Consider the following 25,611-nt stretch of genomic DNA (forward strand, 5'->3'; position numbering starts at 1 on the left):
TAGGTATGAATACCTCATTTTAATTCATGAGTTACTACATGTAAGTTTGTAATGCCATCATTAATTGACCTACACTAGGCTAACGTTACAGCAACCTAGCTTCTAGCGGGTCCAATCCCGTCCGTTATACATTCCTTTCTTGCATATTATCTCACTGGCATGGGAACATTTTATTTGATGAATTTACACAAATAAATCTGTAGTTAGCATCATTACCGATAGCATATTGGAAATGTGTGTCTGTATCTTTAGAGAATCACAATTCAACACATTTAAATATTGACATTTCTGTCAAGGTATTGAAAAAAATCACAGTAGGATCAAACTTTAGGTGGAGTCCAAACGTTGCTGTACACCTGGACATTGAGTTCATCTGGTTCTCATCCTCAGCATCATTGACGTCATAATTGTGTATCCTGGACGTTGTCCAGCGAGCGTTTCTCTTTGCGGAGCCCCGGGAGCTTCAGCGCTCCGTAACGGGGTTCACCGCGTAGAGATCGTCACGTTTCTGCACCGTCACTGGGATCTGCCGTCGGACTTCCGCCATATATTGCAAGTCTACAAACAGTTGAAAGATGTTGTTTATTTTTGCTAGGACAAACAAAACTACTGAGGATCATTTGCTGACATCTCCAATGGAATATTCTTTTTTGTTTTTCCATAAATTAGAAATGTATTCATTTTGGTTGACTGTTTTGATGTGAATCCCTCCGAAACGCGCTACATAACAACACAGTACTATAGATGTATACAATGTGTACGATCAATTGGGCTCCTCTGTTAAGGTTGTTAAACTATGGTAACTCACCAATATCAGCGTAGACCACCGCCTCCTCTGATCCAGTAGTAGAGATCACCTCTCCCCTTTAAAAAGATGAGGAGGCAGTGTGTGGTGAAGTGAATTGCTACGAGTAACGCATTAATGCACATGGGGATGATAAACGGATGAACTTCCAGCCAATCACAACCATAACAGAATTCATTAGCTCTGATTCCTTCTCTTCTGATTTTCTGGAGGTTAATTGGTACACCTTACTCATTAATGCAAATAATTAGGGTTTTTAGGGTTAATAATTGCATTTGGGGGGGGTGTACTATTAGAATTGTTCTATTAGAACAAGGTTACACACCTTGTATCCTGGTGCCTGTATGTTAAAAAATACCCCTTATTATTCTCACACTGTTCATTTCTGCAAAAACAATTTCAGCGACTTTCGGCAAAGTCACCAAAAGCATATCAACCCTATTAAATATAACCCTAACCCTATTTTTTAATCATATCAATTCATTATACCCAAAGTGAAATATTTCAAGCCTTTATTTGTATTAATCTTGATGATTAAACCAGTCTGGTTTAGCAGGCTTCAAGCATATTCGTAAAAAGTTGAGTGGAAGGAAAATATGTGGTAGAAAAAGGTGCACAAGCAACAGGGATAACCAATGCCCTGAGAGGATTGTCAAGCAAAGGCTACTAAAAAATGTGTGGGAGATTCACAAGGAGTGGATTGAGGCAAGGAGAAAAATAACTGATCTTTCGCTCAGTGGTCTGCCTCTCATTTAATTTGGAAATCAAGGTCAAAGAGTCTGGAGGAAGAATTGAAAGGCACAGAATCCAAGTTGCTTGAAGGCCAGTGTGTAGTTTCCACAGTCAGTGATAGTTTGAGGAGCCATGTCTTCTTCTGGTGTTTGTCCACAGTGTTTTATCAATTCCAAAGTCAACAGAGCACTTCATGCTTGACTTCTGCTCACAAGCTTTTTTAATGAGCTGGAAGCCATAATCATCAAGATTAATATAAATAAAGACTTGAATTATTTCACTTTTAGTGTAAAAGAAAAAAAAAAAAAATATATATATATATATATATATAGATGAGTTTCACATTTTAAGTTGAATTATTGAAATGATTTAACTTTTCCACAATATTCTAATTCGTTGAGATGCTGACCTGTACATGCATGTTTCTTACCAGGGGTTGACAACAGTGCTGTGGCCCCAAGCTACGTAGGAGGACGTCTCGTCTCTGGCAGGCGAGGCTGTGGCCACGTACAGCTGGTTGTCGAGGGCTCTACGAGACGCAGATATGCTTTTTCTTTTACTAAATCGAAAGCGGTCAAACTGGTTGTTCGTTGTGTTTGCCAATTCTATTGCAAGCATTATGCGTGTATCCAAGGTAAACACAAGTAGAACATTCAAGTAGAAGTACAGCATGGGGCTCTAGGTTTAAACTGAGCATCTGAGGACTGGAAGAGAAATGCTATCGCTGCTTCTGCCCACGTTATGTACTTATGTAGCATCACTTGAATTCCGCAGAATTTAGAGACATCATTGAGCCGTCAGAGGTCAGGTACCTCGCTCAAGGGGTTAGTACCAAGAACATTCCGGCTGGGAGTTGACACCCCTCTTCAAAACTTGGCTGCCCTCCCCCTATTCCGGCCCTCCCTACCCCGGTTCAAGCTAGCACTTCAACTCATCCTCACTGGGGTTCGAACCAGCAAACTCCGGGTCTGCTGATTTGTCCTCAGTCAGGTGTGTGTAGTGACTGACCTGGCCCTCTGCAGCAGCTCCCAGTGGGCGGGGCCCGTGGTCATGTTGAAGGCCCCTGGGTACACCAGCAGCCCACAGCCTGCAGGACCCAGAACCACACCGCTGTCTTTGAATAACCCGGGTCAAAATGTCCATACCTCTCTCATAACATTTACTATTTAGTCAATTATGCTTTTATCCAAAGCGACTCGCAGTGAATTATGTTAATGTTATTGAGGAGCAGCCGGTAGGGGCTAGGGGCATCTTATCTTATAAACGTATCTCATAATCCATACCTCTCTCTTAACATTTACTATTTAGTAAATTATGCTTTTATCCAAAGCAACTTGCAGTAAATTATGATTAATGTTAATGAAAAGCAGAAGGTAGGGGTTAGGGGGCACTTAGCTCAATGATACCTGCAGGTAAGGCTGCGGACATATGGGATCGAACCCAATACCTTCAATGTCCATTTAAACGAACGGGCAGGGGGTTCAGTTTGTCTGGGGTCCTTACCCATCTTGCTGTAAAGCTGGGCCAGTTCCGCAAACCTGATGTCATAACAGATGCCGACACCCACCTTACAGAATGCTGAGAGGGAGAGAGTGTGAGAGAAAACGAGAGAGAAGGAAAGAGAGAGAGAGACCTTAATGCCACAGGTCTACCCAGCAGTTGTGCTCACTGCCTCGTTTACATTAATTACATTCATTTGTGATTCTCTGACCACTGTGGCCACTCTGAATGGCCGTTACAAACACATATTTACACCCCATCACTACAACATGGACCTCCAAGTCACGAGTCCAGTCCGGTCGATATTTAGTTAGGTTGAGTACGTGGTCTCGCAGGGGGGTAGCAGAGAGAGACTCACGTGTTTCAAAGACGGAGAAAGCGCTGCCTGGACTCAGCGTCTCAGACTCCTGGAAGCGGATCTTCCCCGGAACGTCAATGTCAAACAGGTGGATCTTAGCCGGAGAGGATCGGGAGGAATGAGAGACGCTCAGGGAGAATGGGAATGACATGCTTCAGTGTAATCTTGGAAAAAGGTTGTACCTTTCTGTGTGTCATCAACAGGGTGCCATCGGGACCGAACACGGGACAGGTGTTGTATAGCTTACCTCCGTCCTCCTCTGGAATGGATCCTAGTGAACAACGGGTGCAAGTTAGACTCAAAAGATAGGCTCTTACATTTAGTATTTTAGTTGATCCGAAGTGACTTACAAGGCTTTGGCTGAGAACCATTAAATTATACAAGAAATAAAAGTTATAGAACCGCACAACCCAGTTTCAAGAACAACAACTAGACAAGAGTGCAGCGAAGCCAAGTTTCTTTTAGTTTTTCTTTATGCCAGTGCAAGCAGTCAATCTAGATATCACAAATCAAAGGGTTTGGGGAGCCACTGACCCACACGTACCTCCAATCAGATAGACCTCGTTCTCCTTGGCTGCTTCAGACAGCATCTTGGTGGACTCGCCGGGAATCTTCTCGGCATACTCCCGGAAGAAGCCAGTTCCGTACGGAGAGTTGAAGCATTCCTGAGGAGGTTAGATAACATAAGATCCAATTCATTTTGGACAAGCATTGATGATGTGGGTGCATCCTGGTTGCAGAAAACCTGCCTTGCTCATAGGATTACAGATAGGCTGCTTGTTTAATTTCAGTGCGGTGGATGATAGGATGAGGGTATTAGGCTAATTAGCCAGCAGCCCATTGAGGTTAAGATTATCTTACTTGTTTATACAATGGTCACGAATGCAGTGATGTTTGAATGCTTGCAGTAGTTGTGCCTTTTTATTTCAACATTCGCAGATTAGGATCATCATACTGCTGCAATTAAAGTGGAAAATGTGTCCAATCTGCGGTTATACACTTCAGTTTATTGATTGTATTCTGTAAAAAGTAGAAGGTAGGTATTTATCATGCACTTTTGGTTCTGGCAACAAATCGTACAACATGACAATTATATTTGAATAATTGATTCGTCAAATAGCGATGGATGCATAATAATAACCATATATAGTGTGTGCAACGCTGGACACATAATGTAAATATCCGTACCACCACTCACCGGCAGAACCACCAGCTTGCTCCCCTGACCCGCAGCTTCTTTTATCAGACTCTTCGCCTTCGACAGGTTATCTCGCTTTACGTTCGTTACATGTAACTGGATCACGGCAAGCCGAAACTCTAGAAAAACACAGTTCCATGCTCAATTATTAACAAATGTCTTTGGAAACAAGTCAGTTCAGCGCCGTGTGTGGTAGCCGACATATCAATATCGTCAGCGCATTGGTCATTCATTTTTTTTTTTAAATTGTACTTGCATGGTGCATGCATACACATTGGTCAATTTGAAGAATTTGTAAACATTAACAGATAAAACGCGTAGTGATTAACTTACTTGACATTGCTCTCGCCAAGGTGGACATGTACGCAGAATAATATTGAGTTCCCTCTACTGTAACTTTGCTGAAGTCCAAGGAGCTTGGACTTCAGATTCAAACATAGAAAACTAAAAGTAGAAGGATTTCTGCAGGGAGCTCCTCTATGACAGACAGCGCTATGCAACATCAAGTTCCGGGTCCAATAGGAATATCAAAGTAAAAGTCTAAGCATATTTTAGTTACATCGCGTGCAGAGCTATTTAGAGCTATTTATTCACCAACAGTCTATTGTGCTGCAACGCCAATGCGTTTTTATTTGGAGCTGCTAACTTCTGGAAACGATTGAGAGGCTCCACGATCCGCAATTGCAGTTTGAAAAAAAATCCATTGTAGTGGATGTCACGATTCTATCTCAAATGGTTGCGTGTAAAATGTACTTGGTTTGTTTTCTGTACAAAAATGCTGAGAAAGGTGCTTTACATTTCCTTTACAATACATTATTTTTTAGCTATTTTAGTACTTTTCTATCAGAGCTAAAACTGTTTTTAATCAGTTTTTTAGTATATCGTAATCATTATACAATTATTCACATGATAAGTAATGCAACATTCCTTTTTATATTAATTTATTGAACGTTTAAACACTGAGAAAAGTGACACAATTTGATCTGTACATCAATCAGGAGACACAAGCCCTTTGAGTGTGGGAGACTTGAAAAGCATCATAATGAAAGTGTCAATTAACGGAATTGGCATAAAACGGCTCTATACATAGGCCTATGTCCAATTTCCCCTGAATCCTCATACAGATTTAAGTACAGTTTGCTGTATTGCGATAGATTCTTCAACATGTACATATTTACAACAAAGTAGACTCCTCAACATGTACATATTTACAACAAAGTGTGTGTTTCATGGGTTGAGTTTAGTGGAGGGGCCACCAGACATTCACCCATCTGTCTCGTTGTTGGAGTCTGATCCATCTGAGTGCTCCAGACTGACGCCCACTGCTTCCGACGAGCCTGAAAAATTGTACCTGTATCCTGGTGAACACAGGAGATAAAATATCAATTCATACAGAAAAAACACCTTTCACGAATCATGTCTAAACTACCCAGGAGGTATTTGGCACACTTTAAGTACAGGTATTTCATTTTTTTAGATACTTAAAATAGAGACGGTCAGTTTCGATGTAGAGCTAAGGCTGATGTTGTTATTAAGTGAAGTTGCCGATACAATGGACCGGTAAATTATAATGTGAACTTGGGTGGTTCATTACGGCAAATTCCGATTAGTAACCAAGCAAGTAGTGTTTGACTATGGTGTTTGACTTCCGGCCAAAAACCTTCTGGATTCAAACCCCAATGTCCCAATCAGTCTACCTGTAGGCATCCCTGCATTAGATTCACTTTGGTTAAAGTGTCTAAATTACTTCATAGTAATCGCAATTTCAGAAATAAATTCCACAAAGTTACGAATCACAACCAAACCATGGTCTTCTTCATCCCCACCTCTGTGTGTCTTCCTGAGCTCCTTGTGGCCCCGGTCCACTAGCACCTGATAGATGATGGCTGCCGTCACCAGCACCGCCACGGCCGCACACAGAGCTGTGCTGAAAACCCAGAGAGCCCCGGATGCCCGACTCCCCACTGGGCTCACCTTCACCCCATCTGGTAGGATGGGAGAGAACCAGCTCAGAACCACACACACACACACACACACACACACACTCACACACTGAGGAGATAGACGGAGAGACAGACGTTGGCTAGACGGATACAGACAGAAGGACTGACATTACGACACAGACATTCAAACTGACTAGACAGATAGACAGGCAGATAGCTAGTAGACACAGACAGCGAGACAGCTGGACAGACACACATTGACTAGATGGACAGACACACTGATAGACACACTAAATAGACAGACGGACAGGTGAACAGAAATAGATAGATAGATGTACAGAGAGAGGACGGAGATAAAGATAATCAGACATAGGCTGTCATATTGATATACAGACAGACTGGCAGGAAGATGGAGATACTTACAGATTGTAAAGCTGTCAGATATATAGAGAGATACATACAGAAACTGACACACAGACCAACAGACGGACTGGACAAAAAGTCACACAGACAACCGACAGACGGACTAGACAGAACGACACACAGACAAGATACGGACAGACTAGACAGAGCGAGCCACAGACAACAGACGGACAGACCGAGACACAGCCACAGCCCGCCACTCACAGCTTGTGGCGTTGAGGGTTTCGTTCAGCGAGGGGACCTCCACCAAACACGTCACGGTGGTCTGGTGGGAGACGTCGGCCAGCAGCAGACTAATGATGCTGTGCAGGCTGGAGTTAGCCATGGGCGCGGTGGAGGAGGTCACCGAGGCACCCGGCGGCGCCCTGGTCCCGTTGATCAGCCAGTGGACAGTGGGCTCGGGGTGGCCCCCCACAGAGCGACACAGGAAGGTGGTCTGGTTGGCCTCTGGAGGGTCCAGCCTCTGGACCGAGGGAGGGGTGAAGCTAGCTGGGGTAGCACGGTTTGGATTATGACTATTGTACTCATTTCCCTGTGGCGTACTTACGTTGCTTGCTTTTCTGTTTGTGTTGTTATTCTGTCTTGAGTCAGGCAATTGTGAGTATTTTACTCATTCCTCAGGATTAGTAAAATACTCTTTGCCTTATTTAGATTAACTTAAAAGTATCTTCACATACTGTAGGGGCTTTTTATGATATGGTAATGATCAATTACCACAATATGGGGAAAACAATTGTGGGTACTTTGCCAAAAGCCCTCAAGAGGTGGGTCCAGACATTAAAACGTTAGCATCCTTGCCATTCAAGTTCAAGTCTTTATTATTGCCAAACGACACAAATCGTCTGGAATTCATTTAGGTGATTTGGCTCACACTGGACAGTACAAGAACACACAGAAAAGTTGTCTGACTGGACATACACGACACACGATTTGGCTAACCTTAAGATCAAGTTGTTTTAACTCTATATATTTTAGGATTTGAGGTGAGGCATCATGTTGTCCTTGTTACGGAAATCACGACTGACTTTGCAAAACGAAGAAACATTTGCGTTTGTGGAAAGACACCAATTATATTATGACACACAGAAGCCAGGATAACCGCAATCCTCTTTTTAAGTCTTGCTTCATATGATCATCTTTAAAGCATCCAATTTCTTGCATCAACTTGAAAGATTACTCACCTTCCCGTTACGAATAAGAACCAGGTGCATGTTTAAGACTTTGCTGATAATGAAATGATTGCTGTTATATTAGTAATATGTAATTATTAGTATTGTAGGCTAGTTGCTTATTTTATCAGTCGAGTGATACATTAAAATGTTTTAGTCAAACTCAAGGAAATGTAGACCTGTATTTAGTGACTCCAAGACCTTCACGTTAAACATAATATAATATGTATTATGCTATCGCTCCTTCACCTTACCTGCTGTCCTGAGACACACGGTGCACAGCGGGGAGCGTCGTGCTTCACCCGCTCTGACCAGAAACATGTGAAACGTTTGGGCTTGTCTTGAGGGCAGGACGGCGGACAGCTCAAGGGAGAAGTCCCCGTTCTCTAGCACGTCATCCGAGAGTCGTGAGGTGTTGGTGTCCGCCGTCGGCCACTGCTCCACGCGTTCGGCCTCTTCCCACACGGACCGCAACAACACCTGGGAGTCTCTCCTCCACTCCACGGAGAAGTTCAAAGTGTTGAGTTCGTGCCCGCTGTAGAAGCACGGCAACGTGATGGGTTCTCCGACCACGCCGACAATACAATTCTCTTTCTCTTCTGTCATTGAAAGGGAGAAAGAAAAAGGTGCTAGTTAGGCATAGTTTCTAAGGAAGCTTGGTCTTATTCATCATGGAGATGATTAGGAATGCGTGTCTCAAAATGTGTATTTTTTAAAGCGGTTTCTTACCATAACAAGCGCAGTGATTCAAGAGTCCAATAAAGAGTGTGGTGCTCCAGAAAACACGCATTTCCACTTTGGGCACTAAGGCGCATTTGGGTGACTGGACAATTCCAACGAACCGTAGCCAAAAGGACTAGTCGTCAATGAAAAAACATAAATAATAGTTTAATTAGGCTCCTTCGATTCTCCCGGCATGATCTTCACGCCCTGTTATCTTGTCCATCATGCATCACCACCAAACAAGGAATTCCTTGACAGGTTAAGACCTGCAAAGGCTAGAATGAGAGAGGATCATGAATTATAGAGTTATCCCGGTCTATCGGAAGGCAATATCTTGTCTCCTACTTCCGGTGAGCTGAGTACGCCAGTTACCAGTCCCCGGAGCGAGTATAATAAGAACACGACAGAGAACAATAACTGAAAGGAAAATAATATGGCGTTTTTCGATCAAGAATTTGACAAATCAATATCCAAAACATGTAACGGATATGGATACCCCTCTGTCAGAAGTCCCTCCCTCTTTCCCGCTTCTCGATACTGCACTGATGTAGCTGTAACCCCGTCCTTCCTCTCTGCAATAACGCTCAATTGGAGCATCATGAATGAGGTAAGCGGAGGCGTACACTGTCTCCCTGGCTCACCTGAACAATAAAAAAATTCTTACAGGAAAACCGGCTGACAACCGGATCGACGTCCGCCACTTCATCTGGTACACAATGTTAGCGGTCCAACTGGTCGGGCAGCATTATAAATAGGCTAGTTCGATTTGGCGTCTGTGCACCTGCCCTTCTGGTTTAACAGTTGCTCAAAAAAATATGAATCTAGACTCAAATAAAAACCCATATACCTCTCTCCCCGTAGTCTGCCTCCCCTGCAACTTGTACACCTACACATGACATTGTACTTTATACTTTTTTATGTACTTCTTTTAGAAAGTAGTGCTATTTTCCTAAAATATGCATCTTTGATTTCTTATTTAATGTCCATTTACAACTGCTTTTATGTATATTTATTTATTTATTTATTTTATTTTTTATTGTGCACATTATGTCCATTACTACGCAAACATAGAACATTCGAAAAATCTCTGTCTGGAAATGTATCCGGCAATAGAATTCTCTAAATATCGTGTGAATCCACTAGATGGCAGACGCGGGTTGGGGGCCTCCTTTGTGTTACCGTAGAACCTGTGAAGAAGGGAATGGTTGGAAGGTTGACAAATTAAAGCATGTTTACCATCCCAGGACACCAGTGTCTGACACTAGGGTCCTTCGTCTTCGATGACCTTTTTTTTTTTTTTTCTGCTACGGTTTGTAGCAGATAACGCATTCATATCTGTACCTTTTAAACTGGTACAGGCAGAGTATTTCTGTTAATTATGTATCTATATCTTCACCAAGACACCAGTTAAAGACCACACCATGACTATACATCATTTGGCAAGGAAGCTGTGGCCGGGCTTTCTACAGACAAGCCAGAAGCTGACGACTGTGTCCTGGAGATATCAGAAGCCCCCATTTTATAGGGTCGCTACACAAAACAGTTTATCGTACAACCAGGACAGATCTCTAACGCTGTCTGCCAGACAATTCAAGAATAGCGACAACCCCGGTGGACGTCATACTTGCCACACAGAAGACCATGATGAGGATGAAGATGGAGATCTGATTGATGAAGCCGAGGTAGACGAGCTGTTCCATCAACAGGTTCCCAAAGTCATCGGAGACGGAGAACACAGGATCTTCATTGTTCACCCCGATGTGAAATGGGGAAGCAGAAAGCAGTATCTCACAACGGGTGACCACGATACAAGACTCCATAACATTACATGATTGTGAATTTGAGATTTTTTTCTGTCCCGATGATAGCTGAATAATTTCTAAGGGTGCTTTGCAGCGGAGCTGATGGTGGACGAGGCCGTTGGTCTGGTGAACACCTTGGAAAACTGGAGGGTCGTGGACAAGATCATCCTCTCCACTAAGACGCCAGAGAAAAGGACGATTTTTGGCAAAGGGAACTTCCAGTTTCTCACAGGTAACATCAATATGACTATTTCACTGGGACCATACTTGTAATAATTGAATAAGTAGTTAACTATAGCTATCTATGTGATTTCATGTCAACTCAAATATTATTTTTTTACCCCCAGAAAAGATTAGGCAAACCCCAGGGATCACTGCCGTGTTTGTGAACGTGGAGCGACTTTCTCCTTCATCTGAGGTATTGGGATTTATCACCGTCATTAAAGAGGGGTTTGGGTCAGAGTCTCGGTTTAAAGACACTGGGTTATAGAGTGAGTTTTGAGGACTGTCTGTGTGTTTCTAGTGCAGTTTGAGGACTATATTGTGGTGTTGAGATTGTTTGAGGGCTCTGTTTTCTTGTGTTACAGAGTGAGTGTGTAGACATATTCTTGTGTTGAATCTTGATGCCGTTTGAGGACTACTTTTGTGTTTTAGATAGAGATTTTAAGACATGTACTTGTGTTGCAGTGGGTTTTCGAGAGAGATTGTTTGAGGGGCCTGTGTTGTTGTGTGACGGAGTGAGTGTGAAGACATATTCTTCTTCAAACTACATGTTTGTTACAGGACCTAAACTCTCCCTGTAACACACAGGAGGACTATACAACTTTAAAGACTTTAAGGGAGACTATGTTTGTTACAGAGAGAGATAAGCAGGACTATATGTTTGTTACAGAGAGTCTAAGGAGGGCTATATGTTTGTTACAGAGAGTCTAAGGAGGGCTATATGTTTGTTACAGAGAGATAAGCAGGAATATATGTTTGTTGCAGAGAGTCTAAGGAGGACTATATGTCTGTTACAGAGAGTCTAAGGAGGACGATATGTTTGTTACAGAGAGTCTAAGGAGGACTATATGTTGGTTACAGAGAGTTTAACGGGGACTATCTCTGTGTTACAGAGAGTATAAGGGCTATATGTTTGTTACAGAGAGTCTAAGGAGGGCTATATGTTTGTTACAGAGAGTCTAAGGAGGACTATATGTTTGTTACAGAGAGTCTAAGGAGGACTATCTCTGTGTTACAGAGAGTATAAGGGCTATATGTTTGTTACAGAGAGTCTAAGGAGGGCTATATGTTTGTTACAGAGAGTCTAAGGAGGACTATATGTTTGTTACAGAGAGTCTAAGGAGGGCTATATGTTTGTTACAGAAAGAGTTTGAGGACGCCTGGGGTGTGAAGGTCCTGGATCGCTACTCGGTGGTCCTCCACATATTCCGCCGCAACGCACGGACGCGTGAGGCGAAGCTACAGATCTCTCTGGCGGAGATCCCCCTGCTCAGGTAGGGAGGTGGCCTTTCAACTGCTAAAGCAAGGCATTAACACTACCAGGGGTTTGAATTCCACTGGCACTGGGGCCTCCCAATGTAAGGAATGTATTCACTAAAAGTATTGTAGATAAAATGGCATTCATTAAGATTAATATATTATTGAGTAATCTGCCAGCTAAAAGGTTGCTTGTCAATCCCTTGACGCATTCTGAGTGATGAGGTGCCCTAGAACAAGTCACCCCTAGCTGTGCCAATGAGCTGATACCACTGTTGGCTTATGAATGGGATTTGAGGGGCCACAGTATTTTTATCTAGTTATATTTTTTGTATTTTTGCTCCCTTTAGCTTTTTGTCTCGGAGTCTTTTTTGTTGTAATTGTAATTGCCTTTAATGTACGCGTTATTAATTCTTGATGAATAACGGATTGGAAATTCATGACCTTGACAGATCTCGCCTGAGAAACGAAATAGCAAATTTTGACCAGCAGGGCGGCGGTAACAGATACATCGGCGGCTCAGGTATATTTTGCTTCTTATTGATCGGTTCTGGGGTAACTAAGGAAGTGTGAAATTATTGTATCGTGCGAAAGCTTTATTCATGGTCACCTTCTTCCCCAGGCGAGACGCTGCTGGAGTTCCAACAGAGACAACTGAAAGAGCGGGAAACGAAGATCCGCGTGGCCCTCGAGCAGCTTCGAAGGAAGAGAAACCTGCTGCGCTCCCAGAGGAAAGACAAAGACTTCCCAGTTGTCTCGGTGATGGGATACACCAACTGTGGTAAGAGGCTGAAGACAGACCGCTATGAAAACACAGGATAAACTCACTCTATTTGGTAATTTAAATCTTGACTAGAAATCACAGGGATCCTAACCAAATAAAGTAGGTATCTTTTGAAAATGGTGAAGGAGGTGGACTGTCTTTTAACTTCATCCCTTTATTCTGGACGGTATTTTAGGTATTTCAGCATTTCTTCCCAGAATAGAGTTACTGGGTTCAATCCCTTTAAAGTCCTCAGCCATTGAGAAAGATGCCCACCCCTTCTACCTGCTTAATGACTAAATCTAAAATGATAGTACGGACTCACAGCCTAATAACTTTGAGCAAAATATATCCTGCTACAGCTGCCAACAAATGAAATAGCAAACGTCTGTCCCCCCGTTCGCGGACATTGAATACTCTTCTTCTCGGGGACAGGAAAGACCACTCTGATCAAAGCACTGACCGGGGACCGCGCCCTCCAGCCCAGGAACCAGCTGTTCGCTACGCTGGACGTGACGGTGCACGCCGGCCAGCTGCCCAGTCACATGACCGTGCTCTACGTGGACACCATCGGCTTCCTGTCCCAGCTGCCCCACCAGCTCATCGATTCTTTCTCGGCCACCCTGGAGGACGTCAAACACTCGGTACCGCCTCCCGGTTGGAAACGTAGCTAGTGTGCTGCCCACCACGTTGGCAAGAAGCCTGGTAGAGATGCAGGTTTGATTCTGATCTGTGGTTCTGTGATACATTTCATTCCCTGTCTCTTTCTTCACTTTCATCTCCGAAAAGACAAAAAAAGTCCCATGAACATTCCCTGTTTGGCAAATTCAGGTTTTGCTGTGCAAATCTTTTGTTTAAAGGGTACCACGCATTCCAGATCCTGACCTATAGTTGGCAGCAAACACAAATTCCTTCCATAGCGTGGTGGCTCATTAATAAGAAGTGGCCGATGCGTAACCATGGTTCCCTCGTGTTTCCGTGCATGTTCCAGGACCTCATAGTGCACGTGCGAGACATCAGCCACCCGGAGACGGTGAACCAAAAGGTGAACGTCCTCAACGTCCTGAAAAGTCTGCAGATCCCAGACCGCCTGATGAGCTCCATGATCGAGGTCCACAACAAGATCGACCTGGTCAACGAGTAAGAACCACTTCTCTTTGCTAGCGTTGCTTTAAGGTGACATATTATACCATCAGGTGTGAGTGTGATGAGCCATTACAGGCCGTTTTGAAACTGTGATGGCTAATCACACTCACAGCTGAGGGTATAATATGTGACCTTTTTAAAGAACATCTTGCAGGTGGGTACCCCTGGATAATTCCTGTCAGCAGAACATCTGTAGCAAATCAATTTTTGAATGACGATTGATTTAAACGTCATCTAGCATTGAATGCTTGAGCTGTAGTGTATGTAGAACAAAATTCCCACAGCTCAGCCTTTATATTATATGCCCACGCTACCGTTAACTGGAAAAATATTGAAATTAACTAAATAAAAATGGTATTAGTATATCACTTAATCGCAATTAAAGTCTCAAAGGGCTTAACAGGCCATATATTTATGACAGCCCCCTAGCAGTAGACCCCAAGAAGGCAAGAAAAGAATCTGGTGAAGGAACACAGAATGGGTTATGTTATGTTATGTGGCTCTAGTGATAGGGTAGTAGTGGTTAGAGTGTTGGGCTGCCAGCATAAACGTTGTGGGTTTGAAAACCGGTCTACCTGTAGGCATCCTGTAAAACTTGGGGTGGAACGAGTTAAACAGGTAAAGTACCAGACGAATATTAATCCTACATGGAGCTAACGTGGGGGGTGGTTGGTAATGGTGTTTCTGTGGTGCTCAGCTACCACCCCACAGAGCCTGAGACCGTGGCTGTGTCGGCGCTGACGGAGCAGGGTCTGGACCGGCTGAAGACGATCCTGGAGGACGAGGTGGTCCGGTCCACCGGGAAGCTCATCTTGAACCTCGAAGTAGACCTCAGCTCAGCCCAATTAAGGCGAGTCGGTTTTTAAGTTTAATAAGGATTTTTGATTTTTTTTCATCACAAATTATGCTGTACTTGCAACTAGTGGTAAATGGAATATATAATTGTCGATGGAAAGTAGCAGACGCATCATAAAATATTATAATTTAAATAAAAATAACAAAGGCAAAGAAAAAAAGCAATAATAAAGCGGTTATTAATCGTGTGTGGGGGTTTAGTTGGCTGTACAGGGAGGCCACCGTACAGGAAGTGACTGTGGACGCCGACGAAGGATCGGCAGTCGTCATGGTGATAATCGGCACGGCGGCATACGGGCGTTACAGGAAGATGTTCCCGGCCAGATCCTAGAGGCAGCGCAAGGTCCCCCCTGCTACCGTACGTCACACGCCGTCTCGCGGAGACGACCGCTTCAGTCTTCTTCCAAAGGAGCACTGTACTCCCAAGTCTTAAATAGTTGGGGTACACAAAGACATTATGGGGACACAGGGACACGTGGGTGTTAATGAGCGGACCCTCCTTTCGCCAATAGGAAAAACGTCCCATCCCTCAAGAATATAGTTTTGTAAACAATTTGAGCCAAACGTGAGCGATGTCAGGATAACGTCGCACTCCTACAGAAGTGTTTTCCAAACGCTGCTTCCATTTGATTCCCCCTGGCTATTTTCCCTTTCCGCTACGGAGAGAAAAATACATTTACGTTCAGCGTCATCTCATTTATTTGTTTTTCTTAGAAATAAACTAAATTATTTGGTACAAACATTATTGTTCATAGTCATTTATTTAATGCTGGCACATGAATACAGTTTATTCAACTATCATTTATACACATCTTTCATGTTATATGAACTTTTAAATTACATGTTGGAAGTGGTTGATAAACTGAATAAAATACATCTAGTGTTAAAAACTTTAAAATTACCTAATTCTTAGGCCATCAGGAGTGTAGTAATATCTCTATTATATTGAGACAATTATATCATGATTAACTTCTTTCATGATCACCATCCTCATTTCAATCGTCATATATTTTACCCATTAAACACTGTAGACCAAACCTTTGTTCATTAAGGACAGGGTTTAAGGGAAGGGTTTTTGAAGTGGTTGAAATACGGTAGACAAGGCATTTGTTCTTTGACGACAGGCTTTAACAGAAAGGGTTTAAGGCTATGGTTAAACCGTATCGTTTAAGGATAGGGTTTAATGGCAGTTTTAGGGTAGAGTTTACGAGAGAATAAGATGGCACCATCTACGTGGTGTGCAGGAGAAATCTCTGGTTCAGAGCGATCACCAGGGGACAGAAGGGGATCGGCCCAACAAAGTCCCCTGCGATGATGTTGAGGCTCTGGAGGGAATAGCCGGGGGTCTGCTTCTGAAGCCAGACGCTCAGCTGATCCCAGTTCTCCTGGGACAGCGTCCACAGGGATTGGTCCCACTCCAGGACCATGAAGCACAGGTTTGCCGTCAGGTTTAGCCCAGACACAAACAAGCCATCTGTTAGGATATGCCGAGAGACACAAACAGTCCTTCTATTAGAACCGCACACACAAACAAGCCTTATTTGACAACAAGACATGAAACACACAGCTATGAAATAGCTAACCCAAACAATAACACATTAATGCATTGTATCACTTGCTGAACCTAACAGCAAACGACCAGGTAGGAACCTGAGCCAGGTATATTCTACACTCACCTGGGCCAGGTATATTCTACACTCACCTGGGCCAGGTATATTCTACACTCACCTGGGCCAGGTACGATTCCGAGACTCACCTGGGCCAGGTATATTCTACACTCACCTTGGCCAGGTATATTCTACACTCACCTAGGCCAGGTATATTCTACATTCAGCTTGGACCAGGTATATTCTACACTCACCTAGGCCAGGTATATTCTACACTAGCCTTGGCCAGGTATATTCTACACTCAGCTTGGACCAGGTATGTACCGGAGACTCACCTGGGCGCCCCATGGCTTTCCGCCTGTCAAGGTAGTTGATGACGCCCTGAGCCGTCGGCTGATTGGCCCACCAGTAGGGGATGGCTGGCCAGAGCTCGGGATATCTGGCTGCTGATTGGTCCTCGTAGGACAGCAGTACCTGCCAACGATTGGACCACAGACTCCTCAAGGTTGGCACTGCTTCCTGTGCGGGCAAGACAGCAATTGGGCAATTCATTGATCACACAACTGTTGGCTTTTTAAAGATACCATGTCCGATTAGAGACACTTAGAGTTTAAATATGACTGTAACCCACCATCCTGGGACAGAGTTTGGAGCCAAACAATTTCCTGAGGGACAGAATGAAGGACTCATGAACTTTGGCGCTCATTCCCTCAAAATGGCTGCAAGACAGGATCACCACTTCCCTGGGATGGGACTCCAACCATGTGGCCACAGACGCCAGCGTCTCCTATGGAAGGTGAGGCGTTCGCCAGAAAAGGGGTATGAGTGTACTGGAGAGTAAATGCAGTGGTCAATTAAAATATATATTATATAGATGAGGTTGACTCTTTCCCACCAAAACAGATAGGTGTGAGTAAATGACGTGAGTGAAGAAAAGGTAGTTGGAGGAGTCGTGAGGTTTCCGTGCGATGCGGAGGTCGAAGTATCGGATCCCCATATGAAGTTGGTCCCCGATGCTTTTATGCTGCAGATGGGATAACCATCAGTTCAACAAGACAGATCAGATGATATGCAAACAAGCTATTGTGAAGGACAGGCTATGCTGGTTGCAATTTGGCAATTTCGTTTTCGTTTTCACTTCTCTTTCATAATTAACTTTTTTACAAATAAAGAACATGCAATATTACTTCATTATCCTTTTTCTTTTGCATCATCAAGCATGAAACAATACTAACGTTGCACATCCTCATAATACAGATAACACATCGCTCCGAGCAGTGAAGGCTGTTTTAAAGGTCCTGTTCTGTGAGAACACTGTCACCTACAACTAAAGAGCGATAGTAATACACAGTCACAAAACAAAACTTAGTGTTTTTCTGCTTGTTTTATATGTTACGACATACATTGAGAAACAAACAACTAAGCCGCCACTTGATCGACCCCCAATAAGTACGTCCACCACTTGTGTATAAGTTTGTTATAACTTTATCTTATTATCCACACGTCTTACCTGCGTGGTGGCCCACCTGAGGATCACGGGCCGCGAGAAGCACCTGAACAGCCGGTCTAGGAGTCTGATGAGGACGGGCTGTGACTGGACCATGGGGGACTTCATATCCAGACAGTAGCTCATCGCGTCGTGGCTGCCTGGTCTCACGTCAACACAACACATTCGATCCAACACAAGTTTTGAATTGTATTAGTGATAGTGATGATCTTCCTCACTGGTTTATCACCGATCATAATATAATATTACCCGGTATGGCTAGGTTGGATAATGGGATGTCCCACAGCTCCTCTGGTAAACGGGACATCCATTCCTCGTAGTCCTGGGTAAGAAAGCCGTCCGTGGAAGAGTGTTTGTCGTCGGACATGGTGGATGCGCATTGTCGTTTGAAAGCGTTCAGGCCATTGGTTCGTATAAAGAAAACTTCCGAGATTCAGTTCCCTTTGTTATAGTCCACGGTTTTCCGAGACATACCGTTCTCATAGTGAAGCTATAGGGAGAATGGTAATGAGAAAATAGATACCATGTCTTGGTCCATAGTTTAAGGAAGTAGTCTGAGTGGTTAAAGTCACCTGACTGAGGCTTTCTTGATCTTTACTGAAAGTGGAAAGTTAAAGCCCAGCAACGACCTCCAACCCATAGATCGCAAAAGTTATTCTGTGGCTGTTCTTCTTCTTTATATCCAATAATGTTATTGCACTTTAATTAGCTTCAGAAAAAATGACAACTAAATCAGACCCTGTGCGAATAGAAAATCATAGAAATGATTTTCATTGATTCCTACAGAATCTGCAAATCCTATCGTAATCGTGTATCGATGATGGCAGGTTATAGGTTATATTTGTGTGCAAAGGTTAACGGTCGATTAGAGATGTGGCCACTGTTGGAAAAAATGCAAAAATAAATAATCATCTTGACCTACGTCCCAAATCCAGTTGTTATTCGCCTTGCGCCAGCGCGTTTATGTGAGACGAAGATTATAGATTAAACCCCAATTATGGCATATATCTCCTCGTATTTTAAGCCAGTCTCTTTAACCAAAATACAGCAAACTGTAGTCCAGGTGGTGTGTCGAGGCTACTGGGTTGATTTTTCGTCGATTCACCGCCATCTCCTACTATTTGGACACACCAGAGGGCGCTGTTTCCTTGTTATGTGTTTTATGCTTCATAATATTCATATACCACAACTGTCCATGTGAACAACCCACGCTTGGCTACAAACTAATTACACGTATAACCTGTAATGCAGATCCTATTATATGTAGACGCTGTTCACTGAGCACAATGAAAATGGATGAGAACATCGAATAAAGGGTTAGTTGGTTTTAAGGGAAGGGCCAACATGGAAACAAAAGGAAAAGGTGAACTTTCTGGTTTACAGTTTTGGCTTGTTGTTAAAGCAAGGTGGAATGAGCACAATAGAGTGGATATAATGGTGTAGTCTAGTGGATGGGTGTTCGATTCCCATTCGAAAGGTTCTGGGTTTGATATAATCTTGTAGCATCAATGAGCAGGGAGGCCCCCTGAACCCTTCACCTGCTCCTCAGAATCTATTCATTGAGCGATGACGAGTTTGCCACAACAAGGACTTAAAGCCTTTAGAGCCTTAAGTTGGACAACTCGTTATAGATGATCGCCTTTCAACTATGAACAACAAATACACAAAAAGACTGGTTGTTTTGTCTATAAAGTCTTTATTCACTTGTTTATTTTATTGAAAAGCACCACAGGCTAGGAGGCGCCGCCGTTGTATCCGGGTGGAAAGTATAGTTTATAAAAGCTACAACAACCCTCATGGTTGTTTGCTCATGCTAATAATATATATATACCACATGCTCTGTGGCCTCCTACACGTTCGCCTACTTTGCATAAACGTATTAACTGAGTGCAACTTGGCAACTGCTTTAAATCTTGTGTTAACAATCATTTACATACCTTCTTTTTTAGTTCAGTTGCAGTGTGGCGATGTGGTCTGTGGCTAGCTAAAGCCAGCTTACATCAATTTTGTGCTTGCGTGTTTGAAATGCCTACATCAAGAGGATTCCCTTGAAATAAAAAGAGACTATCAGTAGTTATAAATATTGCTAATTATTACACATTTTTCTCACGGTGACACAGTACTCGAGTGAACGAAATGTAAACAAATTCAGATAAAGGTCAGTGCGGGTCAAGACACCCAGTGTTTTTCAGAAGCAGCTAAAATATATAAAATATTCTATTCTCATATTCCGTCGTCAAGAAGTGCAATAACGTCTGAGATGCATTAATTCAAACCACTTGAACATTCCTGTCTCTCTTACTAACACAAGCACCCGTGGTTTTCATGCCATTGCTTCACATTTTCCACAGACTTGTAAGTATCAATACGTAGACGGATACGCAGCGATATTCATATTGACACATATCCATATGCAGACCAATACAAATCTATACGCGATGCGCATCAACGTCGCATTCCGACACGTATTGAGAGCAGGTTTTTTATTGCAGTCCGACCCTCAGGAGGCGCCATTGAGTATCTTGTCGTTCAGCAGCTTCTCATTGAGCGCCACCACGCTCGGGACAAACTGGCTCTCGCTGATGAAGTCCCCGGCAATGATGTTGAGGGAGCCCACCTTGGAGCCCGGGCTCTGCTCCCGGACCCAGGCCAGCAGGGCCGGGTAGGTCGAGGTGACCAGGTCCTTCAGTGACTCGGTCGGGTGGGAGCAGATGTACTTCAGGTCCTCTGTCAGGTTGATCCCTGTCACGAAGAAACCTCCTGGAGGGGGGTTGGGGGGGTCCAGAAATGTTACATGCTGAAAAATCATGTATATAAATGTTTAACTATGTCCATGTTGAAAAGGCTACCGGATATCTGTGTTATTCCCGTCTTGAATACATACAGGGACAATTCAAGAATGAGATAGCAACAGCAGCCTCAAACTAACCTAGTGCCATGTACAAATGTTTCTGGTACCCACAAAATGTAAGAAAGAAACATTCTTCCTTACAAAAGAATGTTCAATCCTTAATGTTCTCTAGAGAGAACTTTAAATAGATAAAAACGGTACTGGGTACCTTTGCTTACATTACTTTTTGGACTCTGTATCAGCAGTAGGAGTAGATTATCAGTATCAATGCATCCCTTTGTGTTGAAAGCAGAGAATTTTCCAATAAAGTGCTCGTCCTGACGCTTCAGTTTTAGCGAAAGTTTGGGGGAAATTACCCGGTCGGCCATGTTGCTTCCGTTGCTCAAACTCCTGGATGAGGGCCTCGGCTTTGCATTTGTTGGCCCACCAGTAGGGAATATGTGCCCACAGGTCGTTCTGACCGCTCGCTAGCTTGTGCTCGTAAGACACGATAACCTGGTAGCCCATCGCCCAAAGGTTCCTCAGAGTCACTGGCTCCTGGAAGAAACACCGAATTTATAGATAAAGATAAAAATTAGATGCTTAAATTATCCACATTGGGATATTTTGGGTATTGCGGCAATGGAGATAAAGGCCGAGGAAGAAAAGGTTAAAATATATAGATTGTGCCAATATAAGGTACTCATAATAAGAATACCATACACAAACAATGAACATAGCACACTGGCGATAAGCGGACACTAATGGTACTGTTAGAATGGATTGTTTTTTGTACGCTCCGTTAATTGTTGTATGCCAAGTTACTTCTTGGTGCACCAAGTTTACTGTAAATACATATCAACAATCGTGGCGGTGCCGCAAACCACTGGCCTTACTTACCGTCTTGGGACAGAGCTTGGTGGCGAAGGCTGCTCTTATGGCCGTGATGAGGAGCATGTGCAGCTCCTGGTTGAGACCCAGGAAGTGGCTGAAGGACAGGATCACCACTTCCCTGGGGTGTGTGTCCAGCCACGCTCGGATCTCTGTCAGCACCGTCTGTGGGGAACCACATGGAGGTAAGAGTCCACCGCAGGTCACCTCAGACCACCACGGCTCACAATAGACCATTAAAGATCACCACAGGCATGTACAGATCACCATAGACAAAGACCACAGGCCGAGACCATCATATAAGTGTTTTATTCATAAATTCCTCAAGAACTCACACATCCCAGAGCACTTAAGTCAATGTTGGGGACAGTTCTGTTGAACGCATATTAAGTTGTTATCAACTTATAACAACTTGATAGTATGGTTTTGGAAAAGCTGAGTCAACTTAGCAAAAGGACAAAAGAACACACAGGAGGCTTATTAAAACCACTGATCCATATTACACAATATATTGTTTTCTTGTACGGTTCTCATTTTCCATGACTAATCTACAAGAGTAATCTGTCTGATATAACTTCATTTACTCTGATTTAAGGGTTCTTGGATACACTGAGGGACATGCAGCTCTGCATGCACAGCGTACCACCAATCATTGATCATGTTGATCAGTTCATGATCAGACAACCAAAGCAGTCGTAGACAGCCCCTGCTAATCGCGGAACAAAACTTCTAAACGACCCAGCAAAAAGAGGAGAACAACAACGTCAGTTGTATGGAATTGCTTTGGTCACAGAAAAGACGACGTTGGACAAAACAGGTACTTATCGAGAGCTTTGAATAAAGAGTGCAAAGCCAAATCTGAATGCCATGCAAAGCCAAAGCAGAAAAGCCTTTTGGACGCCTTCGTCAGCGTTGCACCATACAAGAGGGGTTCCAAACGGATCTATGCAGATGCACGCCGCTACAAAATCAACCCAATCATAATACCATGATTAATTATCTTTTATTTTTTATATTCATTTTTATATTTTTTATCGCAGTGTATCGCAGAATGACAAAATATCGCAATACGATTTTTTGCCAAAATCGTGAAGCCCTAATCAACATAACTCTAAGTCACCGTATTATTCATAAAATATACCATCAACAGTCCATGCTAGGAGTAGTATTAGTAAAGCACCTCTCGAGTAACGGTGGTGTACACTGTGGTAGAAGTAATATTAGTAATGTAGGCTACCTCTACAATAACGTTGGTGTAGACTCTGTGCTAGGAGTAGATTTAGTAAAGTACCTCTACAGTGACAGTGGTGTAGACTCTGTGTAGGAGTAGAATAAGTTAAGTACCTCTACGGTAACGGTGGTGTAGACTCCATGGTAGAAGTAGAGGTCATTGGAGTTGTCGGTCGGCCGGTGTGCAATCCTCAGGTCACAGTATCTCACGCCACAGTCCAGCTGCTGCTGGATGCCGTGCTCCTGCCAATCAGGGTTAAAGGTTACCACCTGCTGTGTAAGGCTGACTACTCAGTACAAGCTGTTTCGAATCCATCCATTTGTGACATCAAAATTGGTGCGTATATGTATAAATTCTATACATATTTGCATATCTTTAAGAGCCTTTCTTTGCTCACATGTCAGTCCCCCCCCCCCCCCCCCCCCATCCCACCTTACCTGGGTGACGGCCCACTTGTAAACGAAGGGCCGGATAAGGGGCTTCATGTATCTGTCCAGCTTCTGGAGCATGTCCGGCTGTGTAAGGTCCACTGGAGATCGGTCGTTCATATCCAGACAGTAAGTGATCGCGTTGTGACTGCCTGGTGGTGAGAGAGAGACATGAAGAGAACCCATTAGTCTACTTAATACTTAATTGGGGTCAACTTTAAGTGTGATACTGGTCATTTTAGTGCTACACAGCTAAAGACACAGCTTTCTGGAGACCTATTGGGATGATGCACTCACCCTAACTATTGAGCCATAGACCTATCCCCTACCTGCTCCAACTTACCTACCTGCTCGGGACTAATTAATGACACATGGGTTTAAAAATAGCAAATAGCAAATCGGTTAAGCAATGTAAATGAAAAATTATAATTGTATTGTTTTTTTAATATCATGGGATATGTTTTCTACAGCAAGCACGAAATCGAAGTCTTGGTCAACCATACAACAGTGTTATAACTGGGTTATGTGTCCGACCTGGGATGGCCAGATTGCACAGGGGGATGTCCCACAGAGTACTGGGCAAGTGTGCCATCCAGTCCTCCATCGGCAGCTCCTTCAGGGTTAAATTGGCTGACATTGTGGGATCCGATGTCTGCAGAAAACCAAATTTGTTAAGCAAATGAACATCAGATCGGCCACTATGCTTGGTCAGTCATTGACGTGCATCTCGTTTTTCATGACACGCAGACTCAAATGTGAATGGCAAACAGTCAGCCCAAACTATTATTAGTGGACGGAATGTAGGTTGACTGCAGTGTTACTTACATGTTCAACTACGTCGTTGACACCGAAGTGCGAGATAACACAATTCACAATGTATTCCAGTGAATATCTTGAAAAGGTCCCTGGTTCCAATACAGCAGAGGAATAACAGTAACATCCGTATAAAGATCACATGTATAAACCATTGGCAGCGCTACGGTACCGCAGCGGGATCTTCCCTGGTTGGGTTCTCGCAAAATGCACTAAACCGGCATTTTCTCACACAGCGTCAGCAGCACAGGATCCACGACCAGGAAACCCAAAAACCAGTCCCTTGACCAAACTGTACATCAAATAAAAAGGCCGCATAACTACTCCGCCTTACGTATTATAACGAGACGGAATGGTCATGATTCTTCACCGCACACACAATGCACTGCCTGGCGCTCCTCCCCGGCGGCCGTGCGAGGTGTTTGCATGCAGGGTGCTTGGGGAGACGGGCGGGGGCTTCGGGGAGGCGGTACGGCGTGTTTGCATGCAGGGTGCTTGGGGAGGCGGTGCGGGGTGTTTGCATGCAGGGTGCTTGGGAAGGCGGTGCGGGGTGTTTGCATGCAGGGTGTGGGGAGGCGGTGCGGGGTGTTTGGGGCGTCGGTGCGGGGTCTTTGCGTGCAGGGTGTTTGAGGAGGCCGTTTGGTGATAGGCGAACAGATGATTGAAGATGGGACCCCCCCCCCCCCCACACACACACACACTCGCTGATCAGTGGCCCCATCGCACTTCCACTTCCCTGTTCACACCCTACTTCTTTTTTAAAGAGCCGTATCGATTCCGTTTAAGTTAGGCCGTGTCCGCATTAACCTTAATTTGCACCTCCAAGTGCAAATGAAGTGTCCTAATTAATTAATTATTTTCCAAATTCCATCTGTCAACTCAGAACATATGGATAGTATTCGGAGAGGAAGGAATAGTGTAAACTTCAAATACATCAGTTACGGCTACAATTGTTTTTTACGCTGGGGATCACTGCCATCTAGCGGTCAGTTAGAGAAGTCGGTGCTTCTTTGTAAACCCTTTCTATTTAAGTTCCCCTATTTTACCACCAGTTGTGAGTGGGATTAGCCATTGCAAGCCGTTGCAAAATCTGCCCTACCTTGTGCTTTTGTGACATCACAGGGAGTTTCCACCTAGATGTATATTTGATTGACCCGTCTACTAATCAAACCGTTGGACAGTAGGAAATGTTGCCTTTGTATCCATTATATATCTAGATGGAAACTCCCCCTTTGGATTTCACTCAGGCATAGGAAAAGGCAGATTTCGAAGCGTTGTGTAATAATGGCTAATTAAGCTCACACCTTGTGTTAAAATAGGGCCCTTTAATAGAATGGTATAGTAAGAGCCTGGCATAAGCAAATTAATTGGGTTCCCAGGCTAATTAAGAGTACCAAAAGTCTGCATC

The 25,611-nt window shown here is 43.7% G+C and overlaps 5 protein-coding genes across 6 annotated transcripts; 1 reads left to right on the top strand and 4 right to left on the bottom strand.

The window, feature by feature from the left end:
* Window positions 1-4: 4 nt before the first annotated feature.
* On the bottom strand, window positions 5-5,191 carry nit2 (nitrilase family, member 2). The gene is made up of 10 exons (XM_030372570.1): window positions 4,927-5,191; window positions 4,594-4,712; window positions 3,940-4,060; window positions 3,578-3,666; window positions 3,396-3,489; window positions 3,041-3,115; window positions 2,546-2,624; window positions 1,968-2,066; window positions 809-864; window positions 5-558 (listed from the first exon to the last, which is right to left on the bottom strand). Exons 1-10 carry the CDS (start codon window positions 4,952-4,954, stop codon window positions 464-466), a joined length of 855 nt encoding a protein of 284 aa, XP_030228430.1. The 5' UTR covers window positions 4,955-5,191; the 3' UTR covers window positions 5-463.
* Window positions 5,192-5,517: 326 nt separating this feature from the next.
* On the bottom strand, window positions 5,518-9,849 carry LOC115555708 (ICOS ligand). 2 transcript variants are annotated; one of them, XM_030372710.1, is made up of 5 exons: window positions 8,858-9,849; window positions 8,383-8,727; window positions 7,164-7,448; window positions 6,420-6,578; window positions 5,518-5,944 (listed from the first exon to the last, which is right to left on the bottom strand). In XM_030372710.1, exons 1-5 carry the CDS (start codon window positions 8,916-8,918, stop codon window positions 5,802-5,804), a joined length of 993 nt encoding a protein of 330 aa, XP_030228570.1. In that variant the 5' UTR covers window positions 8,919-9,849; the 3' UTR covers window positions 5,518-5,801. The 2 variants fall into 2 exon arrangements, with proteins under 2 accessions (XP_030228570.1, XP_030228571.1); XM_030372711.1 differs by having other exon boundaries at window positions 5,518-5,951.
* Window positions 9,850-10,001: 152 nt separating this feature from the next.
* On the top strand, window positions 10,002-15,638 carry gtpbp6 (GTP binding protein 6 (putative)). Its single transcript, XM_030372709.1, has 10 exons — window positions 10,002-10,648; window positions 10,748-10,885; window positions 11,001-11,071; window positions 12,019-12,149; window positions 12,585-12,655; window positions 12,755-12,913; window positions 13,331-13,539; window positions 13,887-14,035; window positions 14,739-14,891; window positions 15,098-15,638. The coding sequence occupies exons 1-10, from the start codon at window positions 10,273-10,275 to the stop codon at window positions 15,225-15,227; spliced, it is 1,587 nt and encodes a 528-aa protein (XP_030228569.1). The 5' UTR covers window positions 10,002-10,272; the 3' UTR covers window positions 15,228-15,638.
* On the bottom strand, window positions 15,639-19,114 carry plcxd1.2 (phospholipase C, X domain containing 1, tandem duplicate 2). Its single transcript, XM_030372712.1, has 6 exons — window positions 18,260-19,114; window positions 18,014-18,150; window positions 17,399-17,527; window positions 17,135-17,290; window positions 16,839-17,022; window positions 15,639-16,370 (listed from the first exon to the last, which is right to left on the bottom strand). The coding sequence occupies exons 1-6, from the start codon at window positions 18,375-18,377 to the stop codon at window positions 16,126-16,128; spliced, it is 969 nt and encodes a 322-aa protein (XP_030228572.1). The 5' UTR covers window positions 18,378-19,114; the 3' UTR covers window positions 15,639-16,125.
* A 575-nt stretch (window positions 19,115-19,689) lies between these two features.
* Window positions 19,690-24,648, bottom strand: plcxd1.1 (phosphatidylinositol-specific phospholipase C, X domain containing 1, tandem duplicate 1). Its single transcript, XM_030372178.1, has 7 exons — window positions 24,216-24,648; window positions 23,925-24,042; window positions 23,400-23,542; window positions 23,076-23,204; window positions 21,741-21,896; window positions 21,218-21,398; window positions 19,690-20,770 (listed from the first exon to the last, which is right to left on the bottom strand). The coding sequence occupies exons 2-7, from the start codon at window positions 24,025-24,027 to the stop codon at window positions 20,511-20,513; spliced, it is 972 nt and encodes a 323-aa protein (XP_030228038.1). The 5' UTR covers window positions 24,028-24,042; window positions 24,216-24,648; the 3' UTR covers window positions 19,690-20,510.
* Window positions 24,649-25,611: the final 963 nt, after the last annotated feature.

This window comes from Gadus morhua, chromosome 12 (genome assembly GCF_902167405.1).
Source record: "Gadus morhua chromosome 12, gadMor3.0, whole genome shotgun sequence".
Classification (NCBI taxonomy): Eukaryota; Metazoa; Chordata; class Actinopteri; order Gadiformes; family Gadidae; genus Gadus; species Gadus morhua.

Coding starts and splice junctions, on each gene's coding strand:
- nit2 (XM_030372570.1), bottom strand. CDS start 4,954: ATGTCCACCTTGGCGAGAGCAATGTCAA. Junction 4,713..4,926: donor CTTGGCGAGAGCAATGTCAA/GTAAGTTAATCA, acceptor GTGTTTTTCTAG/AGTTTCGGCTTGCCGTGATC. Junction 2,625..3,040: donor CCAGCTTTACAGCAAGATGG/GTAAGGACCCCA, acceptor TGGGTCCTGCAG/GCTGTGGGCTGCTGGTGTAC.
- plcxd1.1 (XM_030372178.1), bottom strand. CDS start 24,027: ATGTCAGCCAATTTAACCCTGAAGGAGCTGCCGATGGAGGACTGGATG. Junction 21,897..23,075: donor ACACCACCGTTACCGTAGAG/GTACTTAACTTA, acceptor GGTTCCCCACAG/ACGGTGCTGACAGAGATCCG. Junction 21,399..21,740: donor CCAAGCTCTGTCCCAAGACG/GTAAGTAAGGCC, acceptor TGTTTCTTCCAG/GAGCCAGTGACTCTGAGGAA.
- LOC115555708 (XM_030372710.1), bottom strand. CDS start 8,918: ATGCGTGTTTTCTGGAGCACCACACTCTTTATTGGACTCTTGAATCAC. Junction 7,449..8,382: donor CGTGTGTCTCAGGACAGCAG/GTAAGGTGAAGG, acceptor GTGCTACCCCAG/CTAGCTTCACCCCTCCCTCG. Junction 5,945..6,419: donor GCTCAGGAAGACACACAGAG/GTGGGGATGAAG, acceptor ACCAGGATACAG/GTACAATTTTTCAGGCTCGT.
- gtpbp6 (XM_030372709.1), top strand. CDS start 10,273: ATGACTATACATCATTTGGCAAGGAAGCTGTGGCCGGGCTTTCTACAG. Junction 12,656..12,754: donor CAGATACATCGGCGGCTCAG/GTATATTTTGCT, acceptor CTTCTTCCCCAG/GCGAGACGCTGCTGGAGTTC. Junction 13,540..13,886: donor TGGAGGACGTCAAACACTCG/GTACCGCCTCCC, acceptor TGCATGTTCCAG/GACCTCATAGTGCACGTGCG.
- plcxd1.2 (XM_030372712.1), bottom strand. CDS start 18,377: ATGTCCGACGACAAACACTCTTCCACGGACGGCTTTCTTACCCAGGAC. Junction 18,151..18,259: donor ATCCAACCTAGCCATACCGG/GTAATATTATAT, acceptor ACGTGAGACCAG/GCAGCCACGACGCGATGAGC. Junction 16,371..16,838: donor GAAAGCCATGGGGCGCCCAG/GTGAGTCTCCGG, acceptor ATATCCTAACAG/ATGGCTTGTTTGTGTCTGGG.